Source organism: Desmodus rotundus, chromosome 9 (assembly GCF_022682495.2).
Source record: "Desmodus rotundus isolate HL8 chromosome 9, HLdesRot8A.1, whole genome shotgun sequence".
In the NCBI taxonomy this organism is placed as follows: Eukaryota; Metazoa; Chordata; class Mammalia; order Chiroptera; family Phyllostomidae; genus Desmodus; species Desmodus rotundus.
In genome coordinates, this window is record NC_071395.1 from 36,324,498 (window position 1) to 36,337,845 (window position 13,348).

The 13,348-nt window shown below is 54.5% G+C and overlaps 1 protein-coding gene and 1 pseudogene across 6 annotated transcripts in view; both read right to left on the reverse strand.

The window, feature by feature from the left end:
- Window positions 1–13,348, reverse strand: part of PTK2B (protein tyrosine kinase 2 beta) — a 114,558-nt gene that overhangs the window by 15,377 nt on the left and 85,833 nt on the right. For all 6 annotated transcript variants that reach the window (XM_045202413.2, XM_024568880.3, XM_053910709.1 and 3 more), the window contains 16 exons: window positions 10,654–10,716; window positions 10,376–10,430; window positions 9,804–9,944; window positions 9,379–9,453; window positions 8,686–8,787; window positions 7,838–7,955; window positions 7,222–7,261; window positions 6,752–6,798; window positions 5,809–5,859; window positions 5,311–5,408; window positions 4,423–4,507; window positions 4,085–4,185; window positions 3,688–3,803; window positions 2,035–2,135; window positions 1,763–1,852; window positions 686–890 (listed from right to left, as the gene is read on the reverse strand). In XM_045202413.2, the coding sequence (XP_045058348.2) occupies window positions 686–890; window positions 1,763–1,852; window positions 2,035–2,135; window positions 3,688–3,803; window positions 4,085–4,185; window positions 4,423–4,507; window positions 5,311–5,408; window positions 5,809–5,859; window positions 6,752–6,798; window positions 7,222–7,261; window positions 7,838–7,955; window positions 8,686–8,787; window positions 9,379–9,453; window positions 9,804–9,944; window positions 10,376–10,430; window positions 10,654–10,716 (1,488 nt within the window). The remainder of the gene's footprint in view (window positions 1–685; window positions 891–1,762; window positions 1,853–2,034; window positions 2,136–3,687; window positions 3,804–4,084; window positions 4,186–4,422; window positions 4,508–5,310; window positions 5,409–5,808; window positions 5,860–6,751; window positions 6,799–7,221; window positions 7,262–7,837; window positions 7,956–8,685; window positions 8,788–9,378; window positions 9,454–9,803; window positions 9,945–10,375; window positions 10,431–10,653; window positions 10,717–13,348) is intronic.
- LOC112312705 (U2 spliceosomal RNA) lies at window positions 12,252–12,354 on the reverse strand (annotated as a pseudogene).

Here is a 13,348-nt window from a genome sequence, read left to right on the forward strand (position 1 = left end):
ACACCCGTGCATTACCTGCTGTCCACGGCTGCTTTAAGCCACAGCGGCAGAGCTGAGTAGTTTCAGAGGCTGAGTAGTTTCAGCAGAGACCACATGGCCTACAAAGCCCAAAATACTTGCTATCTAGCCCTTTACAGGAGAAGTATGCCTTCACAGGCTCCAAAGAAGTCAAACCACCCAAGGAGGAGCTGATGTCAGGGAGGCCACCAAAGAAACAGGGGACCCTCTAAAATATACTCCAATAGCACCCTTCTCCAGGCACCTCCCAGGATGATGGCTCCGGGCACCTGATGAGGATTGGACCCCAGGCCACTGATGCTCCATTCAGAGGGGAGAGGTGACCCCTCAGTCACTGTCTTCACAGTCAGCACTGACCCACTTCCCTGTAATCTGGGAGGAACAAACAAAGGGTCCGCGCTTCTGCTGAGGGATTGGCTAATTCCACTTGGACAAGGAGCTCCATGTAGGTCAGAGGGGAGGTCCCAGCGCCAGTCCCAGCCCCACCTGCTACTGCCTTGGGTGAGTCACCAGCTCTAAACCTGATTCTCTGATCCACAGGGTGCGGACAAGGACGCCTTGAGTCTTGTTTAGGAAAGTACACTGTAAACCCGTAAGTGCTGCAGCAGAGAAGCCTGGCTTCCTCGGGATCCTGTGCCCGCAGCCCCCACCCCTGCTGCATGCTCACCTGAGGCTGCACGCAAGCTCGGTGAAGCGGGGCCGCTCACTGGGGTCGTAGTCCCAGCACCGGGTCATAAGGGTATAGAGGACAGGCGGGCAGAGGTCAGGCTTGGGCAGCCGGTCACCCTTCTCGAGCACCCCGATGACATCCTTGTTCTCCAGCCAGAAGAAGGGCTGCTTGCCAAAGCTCAGGATCTCCCACATGCACACAGCTGCGAGCGGGAGGAGAGGGCTTAGGACCCGCGCTGGGGCAGGGACTTGCCTGGAGGGGTCAGTGCGCCCCCTCCAGGAGCAGCCATACCCATCAGCTCTCCATCCCTGCAGGGAGGAGCTCCCGTGTTCCCTTGCCTCCCCCTTGGGCACCCCCAGGGTCCTATTCACCAGAGTGGTCATTGAGGGACCAGTCACTGCATCTGTAAGTGAACAAAGGTCCCCCTCTCTGTGTCCCCTCTACATGCAGCTATTACAGTTCTGTGGGGTGGGGTGGGGTGGGGCAGTCAAGGGCACGTCGTTGGGACCACTGGTACCTTCCCTTAGGAAGGAGTATGGCATCCATCGGAAAGGTGGGGTTTGAAGCCAATACTTGCTGCCTATGTGATCAAGGGGAAGCCCCTGACCTGCCTGAGCCTCAGCTTCTGTATCTGGAAACTGGGCATAATAGTGATGAGATTTCACTGGTTGGCTGAGGAGAACTGAGAGAGGTAATCTACGAGGCCGTGGCTCTGTAAGGGGCTGTCTGTCTGTCACCTGGGTGCGTCCTCCCCTCTCCCTGTACCTCCTTCTCGGAAAAAACCTGTTTGCCTTTGAGGATCCCTCCCCGGTGTCCCCACACTAGTTCCCGGGGCTGGCTGGTGGCACACATGCTCACTTCAAGAGCCATTTCCAGGAAGATTAACCCACACTGCCCAGGCTGACCCTGAGCCCCTATCACCCCGCCACCACCAGCCTCTCCCTTCTGACGCTTTTCAGGGGACGCAGCAAAGCAGAACCCTGCCACCCAGCAGAAGGCCAGAGCCCTGCTCCCACACTTCCCCTTAGCCTGGTCATGGGGTGAGAATCGAAACCCTTCTGAAATTCAACTCACCGAACATCCAGACATCGCTGGCCGTGGTGAAGCGGCGGAAGTTAATGGACTCAGGTGACATCCATTTGATGGGTAGACGCGTCACAGAGGCTTTGAGTAGTGTAGAGGTTTACAGGTGGTATTTAGGGAAGAAAGTTCCAGAATTATCAAAAACTACAGCCTATTCTCTGGAGGCCCAGGACCCACAGACCTCTGACCGTAGTCTTTTGTCCTGGGACTTCGGCTTCAGCGCCCTCTCCAGGGGCGAAGCAGAGGCCAGAACGCCCCCTCACCTTTGTAATAGTCCTCCTCCTCAATGTAGCGGGACAGGCCGAAGTCCCCCAGCTTCACACACTCAGGGGAGGCCACCAGGATGTTTCGGACAGCGATGTCCCTGGAAAAAGGATGTAAAGACAAGGGTAAGGCAGTTCGGAATGCCTCAGACAGACAGGCAGACCGACGGATGAACAGAGAGACAAACGAGAGTGCTGGCCGGGACCCGGCCTTGGAGTGGAGTCAGGCAGCTTCCCTGACCCACCGAGTCATCTTACTGAAGCCCAGCCCAGGTGGGAGCCTAGGTGGCCCTCCAACCCCCACCACACACCAGGCCCTTTGTCGTCCCTCTTCACGTCACCATTGAGTCTTCACTCCCATCATTTCTCCTGTGTCTCCAACCTCGAAGCCCGTTTCGGGCTCCCGGGACTTGCTCCCTACACTCTCCGGCCCTGTGCCTGTATTGTCCCTCTGCCAGGGGTGCTGTCCCCCTGCTGATTCTCCAGACAAGAACCCCGACCATTTGACCGGCCACAGCTGTTCTGTCTTCATGCATGCAGAGGACTGCGCACGGCTCAGAGCAGCGGAGCCCGTGGTGATAGAGAGACCCCTGCACCCCCGGCAGAGGAGGAGCTGGCCCAGCAGGGTGCTGGTAGGAAAGGAGGCAGCCTCACCCTCACAGGGCAGCACTTGCTGACGTGGTTTACCCCGTGTTCCTGCATCACTTCTGACCCCAAACTGGCTGGTCTGCTTGTTTCTCACAGGTAGGCTCCCTCCCAGCCACTCATCTTTATTATTGAAAAGATGTCACACAAACAGAGGAAACAAATCTGTTACCCCACCATCTTCACCCCATGACTGTTTCCGTCTCATTTTAGCCTCATGCTAGAAGGTAAGCTCCACAAGAGAGGGGTTTTTCTCTGTTTTATTACTTTATCCCAAAGCCCAGGACAGCACCCGGAGGCACAGGGCGAGAGCTGCACAGGATTGTTGAACGAGTGAATGAATGAATGAGTGATGAATGAATGAATGAGTGAATGTTTATATCCCCCAACACTGCTTTGCATAACATCACTCACAAGGCCACACAGCTGACATCCATGGTGCGGGACTAAAGAAGTCACCTGTACACCTTAGTGCTCTGAGAGCATCCTTCTGTTTCCTCCAGGGGATCACGTCCCCCGTGGTAGGGACCTCCTTTTAGGGAGGCAGCAAAGCCAGGAGAAGGGGCTGGCGGCACAGACAGGGAGGATTGGACTTGGTAGCCTGGGGGTGCCGGGCACTGCCAGCCACTCTGGCTGGAAGGGCCCAAACCCCGGGATCTTCCCAGCGCTGCCCTAGCCCAGTCCCTCCTGCCTGGGTTCTGTGCCACCAAATGGGCTAGGGGGAAGAGAGCAAGTGGGAAGCAATTTCCTGGAACCCACAGGGACGCGGGCGAGGATGCACCCAGTTACCATCAGATACCTAGGACTTTAGATTCATCCTTAATAGCAATCCTATGAGGTACATATTCTTATTTCCACTCATCAGATGAGGGAACAGGTTCATAGAAGGTGTTCACGTTGTCACATTAGAGCTGGGGGTTTGACATGGTCTGTGTGGCACCAGGGCCCTGCTTTACCCCGAGCTCTGCAGGGTCAGATCAAGGGGCCCGGCTTCAACCCCATCCGCACCTGTGGACACAGTTGATGCTCTCCAGGTAGGCCATGGCCTTACAAATCTGCAGCGAGTACAGGACGAGAGTGAGCACCTTCAGGGAGTTCTTGTTTCGCTCCAGGTAGTGGCCCAGCTGCCAGAAGGGGGAAGGTGCCATCAAGATTTGGGCACGGCCTTGGCCTGAGCCTGGGAGACAGGCCAAAGGGTGCGGGCGGGGGCGGTGAAGGGGAAGGCCAACCCAGGCTGCAAGAGGTCCCAGGGATTTCGTCTACAAATGGTCTCTGGGTTGTTTCAGCTGAACACAGAAGGCAGGAAGCTGGGAGTTAAGGGCCCCTCCTTCTAAACGCATGCCACCCCACTCCACTGCGGCCCAGCCGCCATCACAGGGCTCCCCTACTGCCACCTCCCGCTCACCTCCCCATAGGAATACAGTTCCATTATGATCCAGGTGGGCTCCTCTTCGATGATGCCTATCAGCTTCACAATGTGCGGGTGGTCCAGGTTCTTCATGATCACTGAAATTGGGGGTGAGAGCGACAGGCTGGGGCAGCTCTGAGGTCCACTGGGAGAAACGTGCTTTGCTGTCCCCACTGGGAGGAACGGGGAGGAACACCCCCTCCTGTGTGGGTCCCAGCACTGCCCACACCACCCCCTTCCCGAATTCCGGGCCCCTCTGCCGTCCGGCAGGTCTGTGTCGCCTCGGGGTCTTCTCCAGCTCTCGGGCGCTGTGTCCCTCCTCAGCAGACACCTACCTGCCTCACTCATGAACTTCTCCTTGTTGTCCAGAGTGCAGTCCTTCTTGCACGTCTTCACAGCTACGTTGATTTTCTCCCCTTTCTGCAACGAGAGTGAGCTCAGGGCCCCTCGGCCCAGCCCAGTGCCCAAAAGAAAGTGTCCCTTCCAGGTGCCACCGCCATCTCCCCACAGGCTTCCCAGCCAGCCAAGGGAAGGCCGGTGACATCTGGCCTCCGGGTGTCTGCATAGCTCATTCCTGCCCTTTCTTCCTCATCTCGTCCCTTCTCCTCTCCTCCCCACTCTCTCTTCCTGGTCAGGGTGTGTAAGGACTGGAGTGACTTTGAAGATCCGGTAACTCGAGTCCCTGGCTGTGCAGATGAGGAAACGGAGGCTGAGGGGCCAAGGGACCTGCCCCAGGTAAGCGGGCATCTGTGGAGCAGGTGTGAGGCCATCATCAGACCCAGCCTCCAGGCGTCTTTCTCTCTTTATTGCCAGTTTTCACATTTCTCCTGCCCCTTTCCTTCCGCTCTGCCTGTTCCCCAGGCCTGGTGGAAGCACAGTCACAAACGACGTCCACCCCATCGGTGGCCTCAGCACTAACTCCTGCCTCAGATCCGCCCTCCCCGTCCTCAGAACCGCATGGTATCGCGCCTCCCCGCTCCTATTCTCCCACCAAGGGTCAGTCGCCCCTGTCCTGGAGCTGCCTCTGTTTTGATCCCTGGCATCGCTGTCCTTGGAAATGACTCTTGTTGCCATCACACCCTGGGTATTTCACAAATACTGCAATTGCCAAGTGCGTGAAGACCCACACAGCATGGCTGCCGCCTCCAGCCCTGGAAGGTTCGTGCTCCTCCCTCACCCTACACAAAGTGGAAGCGGGGCGTCGGGGAAGATTTGGAACTCACGTGATTCGTGTAGACACCTTCGTGGACCTCCCCAAAAAAGCCTTCCCCAAGAATTCGATTCAGAACCACATCTTCCCGGGCGATACCATACTGTGGGCCTGCGCACAGGGACAGAGCGGAGTCCCAGAGTTCAGAAACCGGCTGACACCCGAGAATCTGAGCGTCCCCAGGCTGTAATGCCAGGCTCTGCTCCCCTTCTGCTCAGGTGTACCCAGACCCCCTGCAACACCACAGCCAAGAACGGGGAGCGGGGCTGGGAAAGGGGTGCTAGAATATCCTGTTTTCTCAGACACAGGGAAAAGCCATTGCCCCATTCCCTCTGGAAGCGCGTCCCATGGCCACACTCCTAGGAGCCCCAAACCAAAGGTGCCCTGCTCAGGCTGCCCCTGTCTGAATCACACGTGGGAGAGGACAGAGAAAGAAAGTCCCCCTGCGGGGTCACATGTGTCCCTGCACAGGGCCCTGGCTGTGGCCTACGCGGTGGGGTCAAGGATCTACCTCCTGGCCTTCGCAGAGTCTCGTCGGGAATCTCGGCATAGATGTCTGACTCTGCAATGACAGGGAAGAACATCCCATGGGCACGATGCCCTTCCCCCCGCCCGGACGGCACCCCCAGGACCCAGGGGTGTGGCTCCCACATCAGGCCAGGGGAACCAAGGCTGACCTCAGTGGGAGGGGAGAGGGGAGGAGGCGTAGATTTTAAGTGGCCACAGAGCCCAGGGTACCTGGCTGGGGCCCCTGCTTGCTACTGCCCGGTTGCCTCATTTAGGGCAAGTTGGTTACTCCCCCTTAATCTCAGTTTCCTTTCCTGTAAAATGAATGTTTCTGGGTAACATCCTAAAGGTCACATGAACAACCATCTCTAATGTATCTAATGCTGTTACGGATTGACCATTTGTGATGCCCCCTGCCAAATTCATATGTTGAAGCCCTGAGCCCCAGTGTGATGGTATTTGGGGGCGGGGCCTTGGGGGGGCAGGTAGGTTTAGACAAGGTCATGAGGTAGAGCTCCTGTGATGGAAAGAGCGCCCTTATAAGAAGAGGAAGAGCCCAGAGCTCTCCATCTGTCCACCACATGGGAACAGAGAGAAGGCAGCTGTCTGCAAACCGGGACGAGTATGCGCACCAGAACCTGACCGTGCCGGACGTGGCTCTTACAATCCCAGCCTCCAGAGCTGTGAGAAATAAATGTCTGTTGTATGAGCCGCCCAGTCTGCGGCGCTTTGTTATGGTGGCCTGAGCTGAGACAGACATGGTGCCACATACGAACTACTCAAAACACGTTTGCTATTGTGACTGATGGGCATTTTACACCATCACTGAGACATCCTAGGGGAAGTTCGTGTTTGTGGAATTCTGAGGGGATCCCTGACAACGTCACAGGAGCAAGCAGAAGAGAGGCTCTGGCCGCAGGTGGTGGACAGCGGGCGGGCAGGCTTACCTATGCTGCAGCTTTCTGAGAGGCAGGGCCGCTGAGCCTCCAGGTTTCTGTAGGAGGAGATGAGAGCGCAGGAGCGAGTGAGCTCAGAGCCTGGCAACACTCCCCCGGGCAGTCGTGGCACACCCTGTCCCACCATCCCACCCGGAGGGCCAGCGACACTGGGTCCACAGCCTGTCCTAACGGCAATAACCCGGGAGCATGGCCAGGTTATCCTAACCTGGGGGCAGGAAGGAAGGGACAATATTCCCTAGGATTAAATGCCAGGTGGCATTAGAACATATGACTATCCCTGTAAGACTTTACTGGGAGAAATTTACTGACAAAAAATTGCCACTCGTGACATGCTGGGTTCCAGCGTTCTCCCCTGGGGACCGGAAACCACGGGGCTGGAGGCTCCCTGTTTGTTCTGCCTTCTCCCGGGAAGACAGGCCGAGGGCTGGGCCTGTTCCCTGCCGTCTGGCTGTACTCACAGCGCAGGGATCTGGGGCAGGCTGTTCCGCTTCTCACCATCTGGGAAGAGGGGAGGAAGGAAAGGAGATGGAGCCAGAGACACAGGTCCTGCTGGTCAGCCGACCTCACAGCTGCTACGAGCCCGCAGAAGGGAGACCCTCCCCACCATTCTGTGCCCTCTGAAAGCCTGCGTGGAAGCTATGCAGCCTCGGTCCTGAATTGGAACCCTCTTCATAGAAGAAACTATTGGGCTTCCTCCAGCCCAGGCCCCTGCTTCCTGATCCCATTCCAAAGCAGAGGCACCCACACAAGAGAAACCGGCCAGGTTCTAGCAACAGCTTTGGTCTTCCTGGGGCTACCATGACCTTTCCTCCAGAAGTTGGCCTCCAGGCCACCACTGACCAGTGGGGCTGGGGCCTGCAGCTTGGGACTCAGGTGGGACCACAGGGGACACCCTGAGGGGCCAGGTGAGCACTTCCACACACCATCACAGCCACTTCTTTCACACGTTGGCCAATGGCTTAGCTTCCCCTACTTTCCCCAGGGGGGGAGAGGGGGGAGAGAGGGGGAGGCAGCTTGGCTCAGCTGTGCCACCAGATGCCCACTGGGCCAGTTTGCCTGTAAGTGGAAACGCACCTTTCTTGGGATGAACGATGAGAGAGGCATTGTGCTCCCCCTGCAGCCGGCAGTAACCATCTATGAGGTCAGCCATGTTCTCGGCCTCTGCCAGAGAGGAGGTTTTGATGGACAAGGACTGCAGAGAAGAGACCAGCCAAGCATGAGACCCCAGAGCCTCGGCTGCAGTCTAACCCATGGGAAAGAGAAGAAATTGCACATTCCTGCCGTCCACCCCCAGCCAAAAAATCCATTGGCGCCTCTTCTGTGGCTTGGCTTGCATTTCCCCACCAGCCACCAGGGAGCGCTCTCGTCATCCCTCCCAACTGACTGCCTTAAACTAGGAAGGCCAGTTCCAGGTCCGGTTTATTTTAATCTCTCCATGCCTGGTAGGTACAAAATACACAAGAACAGAAACAGAAAAGGGAAGAGGGAGCGAGGGGGCAGGGGATGTATGAATGAAAGGAGAGATAGAAATCTGTTTTCAGTCTGAGGTCTCTCTGATTCTCACACCCACACAAAATCCTGGGTCCTTGAGGTCTTAATTCTGAGTCACGGTTTGCTTGTGCAAAGTGAGGCCTCTCATTCGCACCAGATTTCTGGTCACCTTTACTCCCCCTACCCTCAGCCCCGGCCCGGAAAACTCCCCAGCTTTTTTTTAACACCTTTGACAATAGCTTGGGTCCTGAGCTATCTTCCATATAATGTATCATCGTCCTGGAACTTTGTCTGAGAACCAGGTCCAGTTTTTTTTCAGCAGGATCTCAGAAGCTGGAGAATCCCCAGCTTCCTGACTACCTGTGCAAGAACACCCAACTTGCAGTTGGAGTCCATTGTTTTGGAGCTTCCGGGTTCCCAGAGACGCTCACCTGGGGGGCACCCTCGATGCCCAGCTGCAGCGCTGCCTGGCCCTCCTCCAGCAGGAGGCACCTGATGGACCTGATCTGCTTGAACTCGGCCAGGCAGGTGGGCTGTAGGGGAGGAAGGGAGGGGCAGTCAGACCACCCTACTCCTGGGATCAGGCCATGGAAACTGGTCAGTATGGGGGGGTGGGGGCACAAGGAAAAAGTGGGATTTGGGAGTCTCTCAGCAGGGTGAAGAGAGAATCAAAGACTATTAAGGCTGGAAGGATCATCTAGTCCAAGCCCCTGGCTTTGCAGATGAGAACATGAGTCTGGAGAAAGCCAGGACTTGCCCAAGGTCATATGCTGAGTCGGTGGGAGAGCCAGGACTAGACCCAGGTCTTCTGACTCCCAGGGGAGGGATGGCCCCATCTGGCCACTGAAAGAGCAACTCTCCTATCTGAGCCAGAAGAGCCAAAATAGTGACCTTCCCTCTGCTCCACACCCTCAAGCCCTCCCTGCCCCCCAGCCTCTGCGCAGGGGGTAGTCACAGGGCAACAAAGAGCCATCAGCCCCATGGTGTTATGTCAAACACTCTCACTACAGCTGCTCATGCCCATGGGCAGGAAGAACGGATGGGGCAAGCCAGTGTAGGAGGCAGAGAGAGGGAAGGCAGCTCAGCCTAGGGCAGGGTGGGGCACGCCCCCAGTGTCTCTCTACCTTTGCATCTTGACTTGTAAGCTGGCGGATGCCTTTAGGGCCAATGACCAGGTCCACAGTAATGTTCCATCCTTGCTGGAATGAAAGGAAGGAATGGTTACCCAAGCCCTGCCCTCCTCCTAGTTCAGAAAGTTTGAAAACAAAAACACAATGCTAGACACAGGCTACTGTCTCCTGGGCCCTCCAGCTCCTTCCACTCTAAACTCCTGCCACAGAGGTTGTCCCCGTCCCCAAACCCTGCCCACCTCCCAGAGTTGGAGCCAAGATTTCAGTTCCTTTCCTGAGGCAAGTAGATTAACATTGGATGCATTTTAGGGCAGGTCAGTACAAGCAAGCAAAGCCCCTTCCTGACCCCGCCTCCCCTTTGATGGTCTCCTGGCTCCCTCTCCCAAGAGGCCCGGAATTCAGGTGGAGGAGAGAATTACAATGAGTTCACAGCGATAGGTCTCCTGGTCGATGCTGGCAAAGCCGGCGAGGGTGTTGAAGAACTTCATGACGCACTCCTCCTCCCTGAGCGACGCGTACTGCTGGAACGTCTGCTGGATCATCTTCCGGAACTGCTTGGGCTGTGGGGAGACGGGCAGGGCTGAGCAGGCCCCTCCCAGCTCTGGTTCCTTCCCTCAGGGTCTCGGAGAGCCTGCCTGCTGCTGTAGGACGTCAGGGCCTCTGCAGTGAGAGCACTGGGGGTCTCTTACCTAGAGCACACACCTGATGTCTCAAACGAGGCTCACCACAGCCCTGGAAGGGAGGCAGGGGAGGCCAGTGCTTGCCGGGGGGGACACAGCTAATTGGCCTCCGATGTGGAATTAGAGCCAGGTTTCCTGATCCCCTGCCATGGAAAGGGCCCACTGGACGCATTTTGTGGTCCTATGTCCAGGTGGCCCAAGATGACACAGACATCCTGGCTGTCCCTGGTATTCCCCAGCGCAATACCTGGGGAATACCTGTCCTGGGGACCAGCACAAAGGGGGTCTTTCTGGGCCCCTTGCCCACCTACCTTTAAGTTCTCCTGCATCTGCTTTGGGAAAAACAGATCAAGCCCTACTTCCTTCCTGAAAGAAGAAAAAGAAAAGCATCATTTGACACCCCCTCTCCCCCAACCCAGGACTTCTGGCCAGTCAGGCAGAGGTGAGAGGGTGAGAGGATGGGAGTGGGGGTGGGGGGAGAGGCGTGGCCCTGCCTTTCTCTGGTCTGGGGATGAGTGGAGTAGAGGGTGAGCAGGAAAAGCAGGGCAGCAAGAAGGGAGGAGAGGCCGGGGCCAGTCTCGGGACTTACTCCAGGAGCTCGAAGTTGGACTTTTTGTCAAGCGCATTATGGGGCATGTCCTTGAAGAACCGCCTAGAGAGAGAGAAGCCATGGGGAGGCTGAAGGCCGGAGCAAGGAGCCGTCAGAGCCAGGTCGCCCGACGCCCACACATTGGCCTAGAAGCCCCCCTCCCCTGTCACATGTGGGAGCCACTGGGAAGGAGAAAGTTAGGAGAGTCAAAAAGCTTGATACCTAGAAAACCAGGAAAACCCCAAAATCTCATTTCTAGAAAAGATTCCAGCCCTGCACTCTGGGAGGCTCCGTTCTGGGGCTGCCCAGCTGTTGGCAGAGGAGGAAAGTGGCAGCTCTGTGGCCTCTGAAAACGAATGGCCGGGGGCCGCCAGCCCTGCAGCTGTCAGTTTAAGGACACTGACCACCACCTGCAGGGCCTGTGTGCCCTGCGCGATCTCCTTCTCCCTCTTGGCTCTCCCTGAAACATCACATGTGTGTGTGCTGGTGTGTTCATTTAAATAGTTATTAAAGGTAGTGCATATGAAAACTTTAGAACGTGTGGAGCAGAAGAAGAAAAATAAAAGTAATCCATAATCCTAGGGCCAGGGGGGACATGTATTAATTTTTTAATATATGTATATTCTCTAAGTCCCATTAAATGTATGTCTGGATGGAGATGGTTATGTATTATTTATGTATAGCAATTGCTGTTTAAGGAAAGGTCAAATGGCCAATGTCCCCACTTGTGTCTCCATCCTGCTCTGCCTGGATCACCGTGTCTAGGGATTTCTCTGACTGTTGCAGACACTGTCACACTTTCATCTGACACGAGAGTGACTCCGTTCCTTCAGCCAGCTGTGCCTACACCTCTGAGAACAGTTTGCTGTGACACCACAAGCAGGGAGAGGCAAGCAACGTCTGACTCCAAAGGTAGGAATTTAGACAACGAACTATGAGTAGAAAATATTAAGATTAGATCTTCATCTCACAGTTTATTTTAAACACTTATTCTAGATGGGCTACAGGGGTAAATGGAACAATAAAGTCATTGTCAAATTATAAGAAAATCTGGGAAAATACTCCCCCGTCGTGGGATTGGAAAGAACATCGAAAGCATGAAATCATAGACGAAACCCCCAATTAAAACACATAATGTTGTATCCTTAGCAACTCTTAATAAATGGTGTGTTTTTGTTTTGTTTTTAATTTCTTTTCAATTTCATTATAGTTTGTATACTATCTTCTATTGGTTATATTAGTTTCGGGTGTACAATATAGTGATTTGACATTTTTATACTTTACAATATGACCACCCCACTAATTCTACCAATCATCGGTCACCTTGTCAACTTATCACAGTATTATTAACTGCATTCCCTTTTTCACCCACCCCCCCCTCCTTCTGGTAACCGTCCCTTTGGTCTCCGCCTCCATGAGCCCGCTGTGTTTTACTTGTTTGCATGTTTTGTCTTCAGACGCCACCATACGTGGAGCCCCACGGTGTTTGCCTTTCCATGTCTGACTTGTCCCACTGAGCATAATATGCTTTAGGCCCATCCGTGTCGTTGCACATGGCAAGATTTCTCTCTTTTTTATCGCTGCATAATCTTTCATCGTGTGTGTGTAAGTATATTTATTTAATACTGTTTAATAACTGGTGTTTTTAAATGGATAAGAGCAGATACTACACTTGATCTTAGCCAAAGGCCGAGAAGCGATAATAATGATTGGTGGTTTTAAAATTTAATTTAAGTGCACTTTATTATTCAGTGACCGCTTACACTCAACCCCATTGCACGCCAGTTTCAGTGGCTGGACACCCACGCACTCTGGTCCCGCCCGCACCGCCCCAAGCACGCGGCCGGCCCCATACCTCATCATCTCCCAGTTACGGACTGCACGCCCCAGGCCGCAACCCACGTCTCTGTGGCTATTCTGCAGCCACCGACGTGAACTGCTTATCCCTTCACCTCAATACATGCTGGGTTTAAATATATTGTCAAGCATGTTAAGTAGCTACTTTTTAATAAATATGGTTTCAATTTTAGAAAAACTGCATTGGAAACAATCAGACTGGATCTACCTTATTAACGGAAATTAGCTCTGGTTAATGAAATTGCAGGTGAGTCCGTTTTTTCCTCCTTTTCTACATGCTCCAAATATTCCATATTGAACAAGTATTACTCCTTTTACTTGAAAAAATTAAGGCGGTGAGGTTATCCAGTCCGTCACAATGCAAGCTGTCTGCGCTCACTGCCTGCCGAGGTAGCCCCTCCGGAGCTCCACGGCCACGTGGCAGAAGGTTCTTTGTTCCTTTCCCTTCCTCTCTCTGGGCCCCTGGAGCTACAAATGTTCAATTTAATTCCTTTCTTAGGTATCATATGTTTGAAAGTAATTATTTAATCCTGACCTCTGTCCTCAGTATGGCCCCCTCTGTCTTCCCAGCCCCCCACACACACACCCCAAGTCACCATCCTCAGCTACCTCAACTGCTTCACTCAGAGGAGAGGAGAAGAGGTGAAGTACCAATGAGGACGAGGGGCAGGTCTGTGTGGGGAGAAGGGCGCAATAATGCTGGTGGCTCTTTCTAGCTGGGGCAAGTTGGGTTGTTTCCAACGCCAGTAGCTGGAATGAAGGGAAAGCAAAAGATAAAGTCTTTGATATAAAATTCATCTGATAGAACCCAAAATGGGCACATTAGAATGAGCACTAA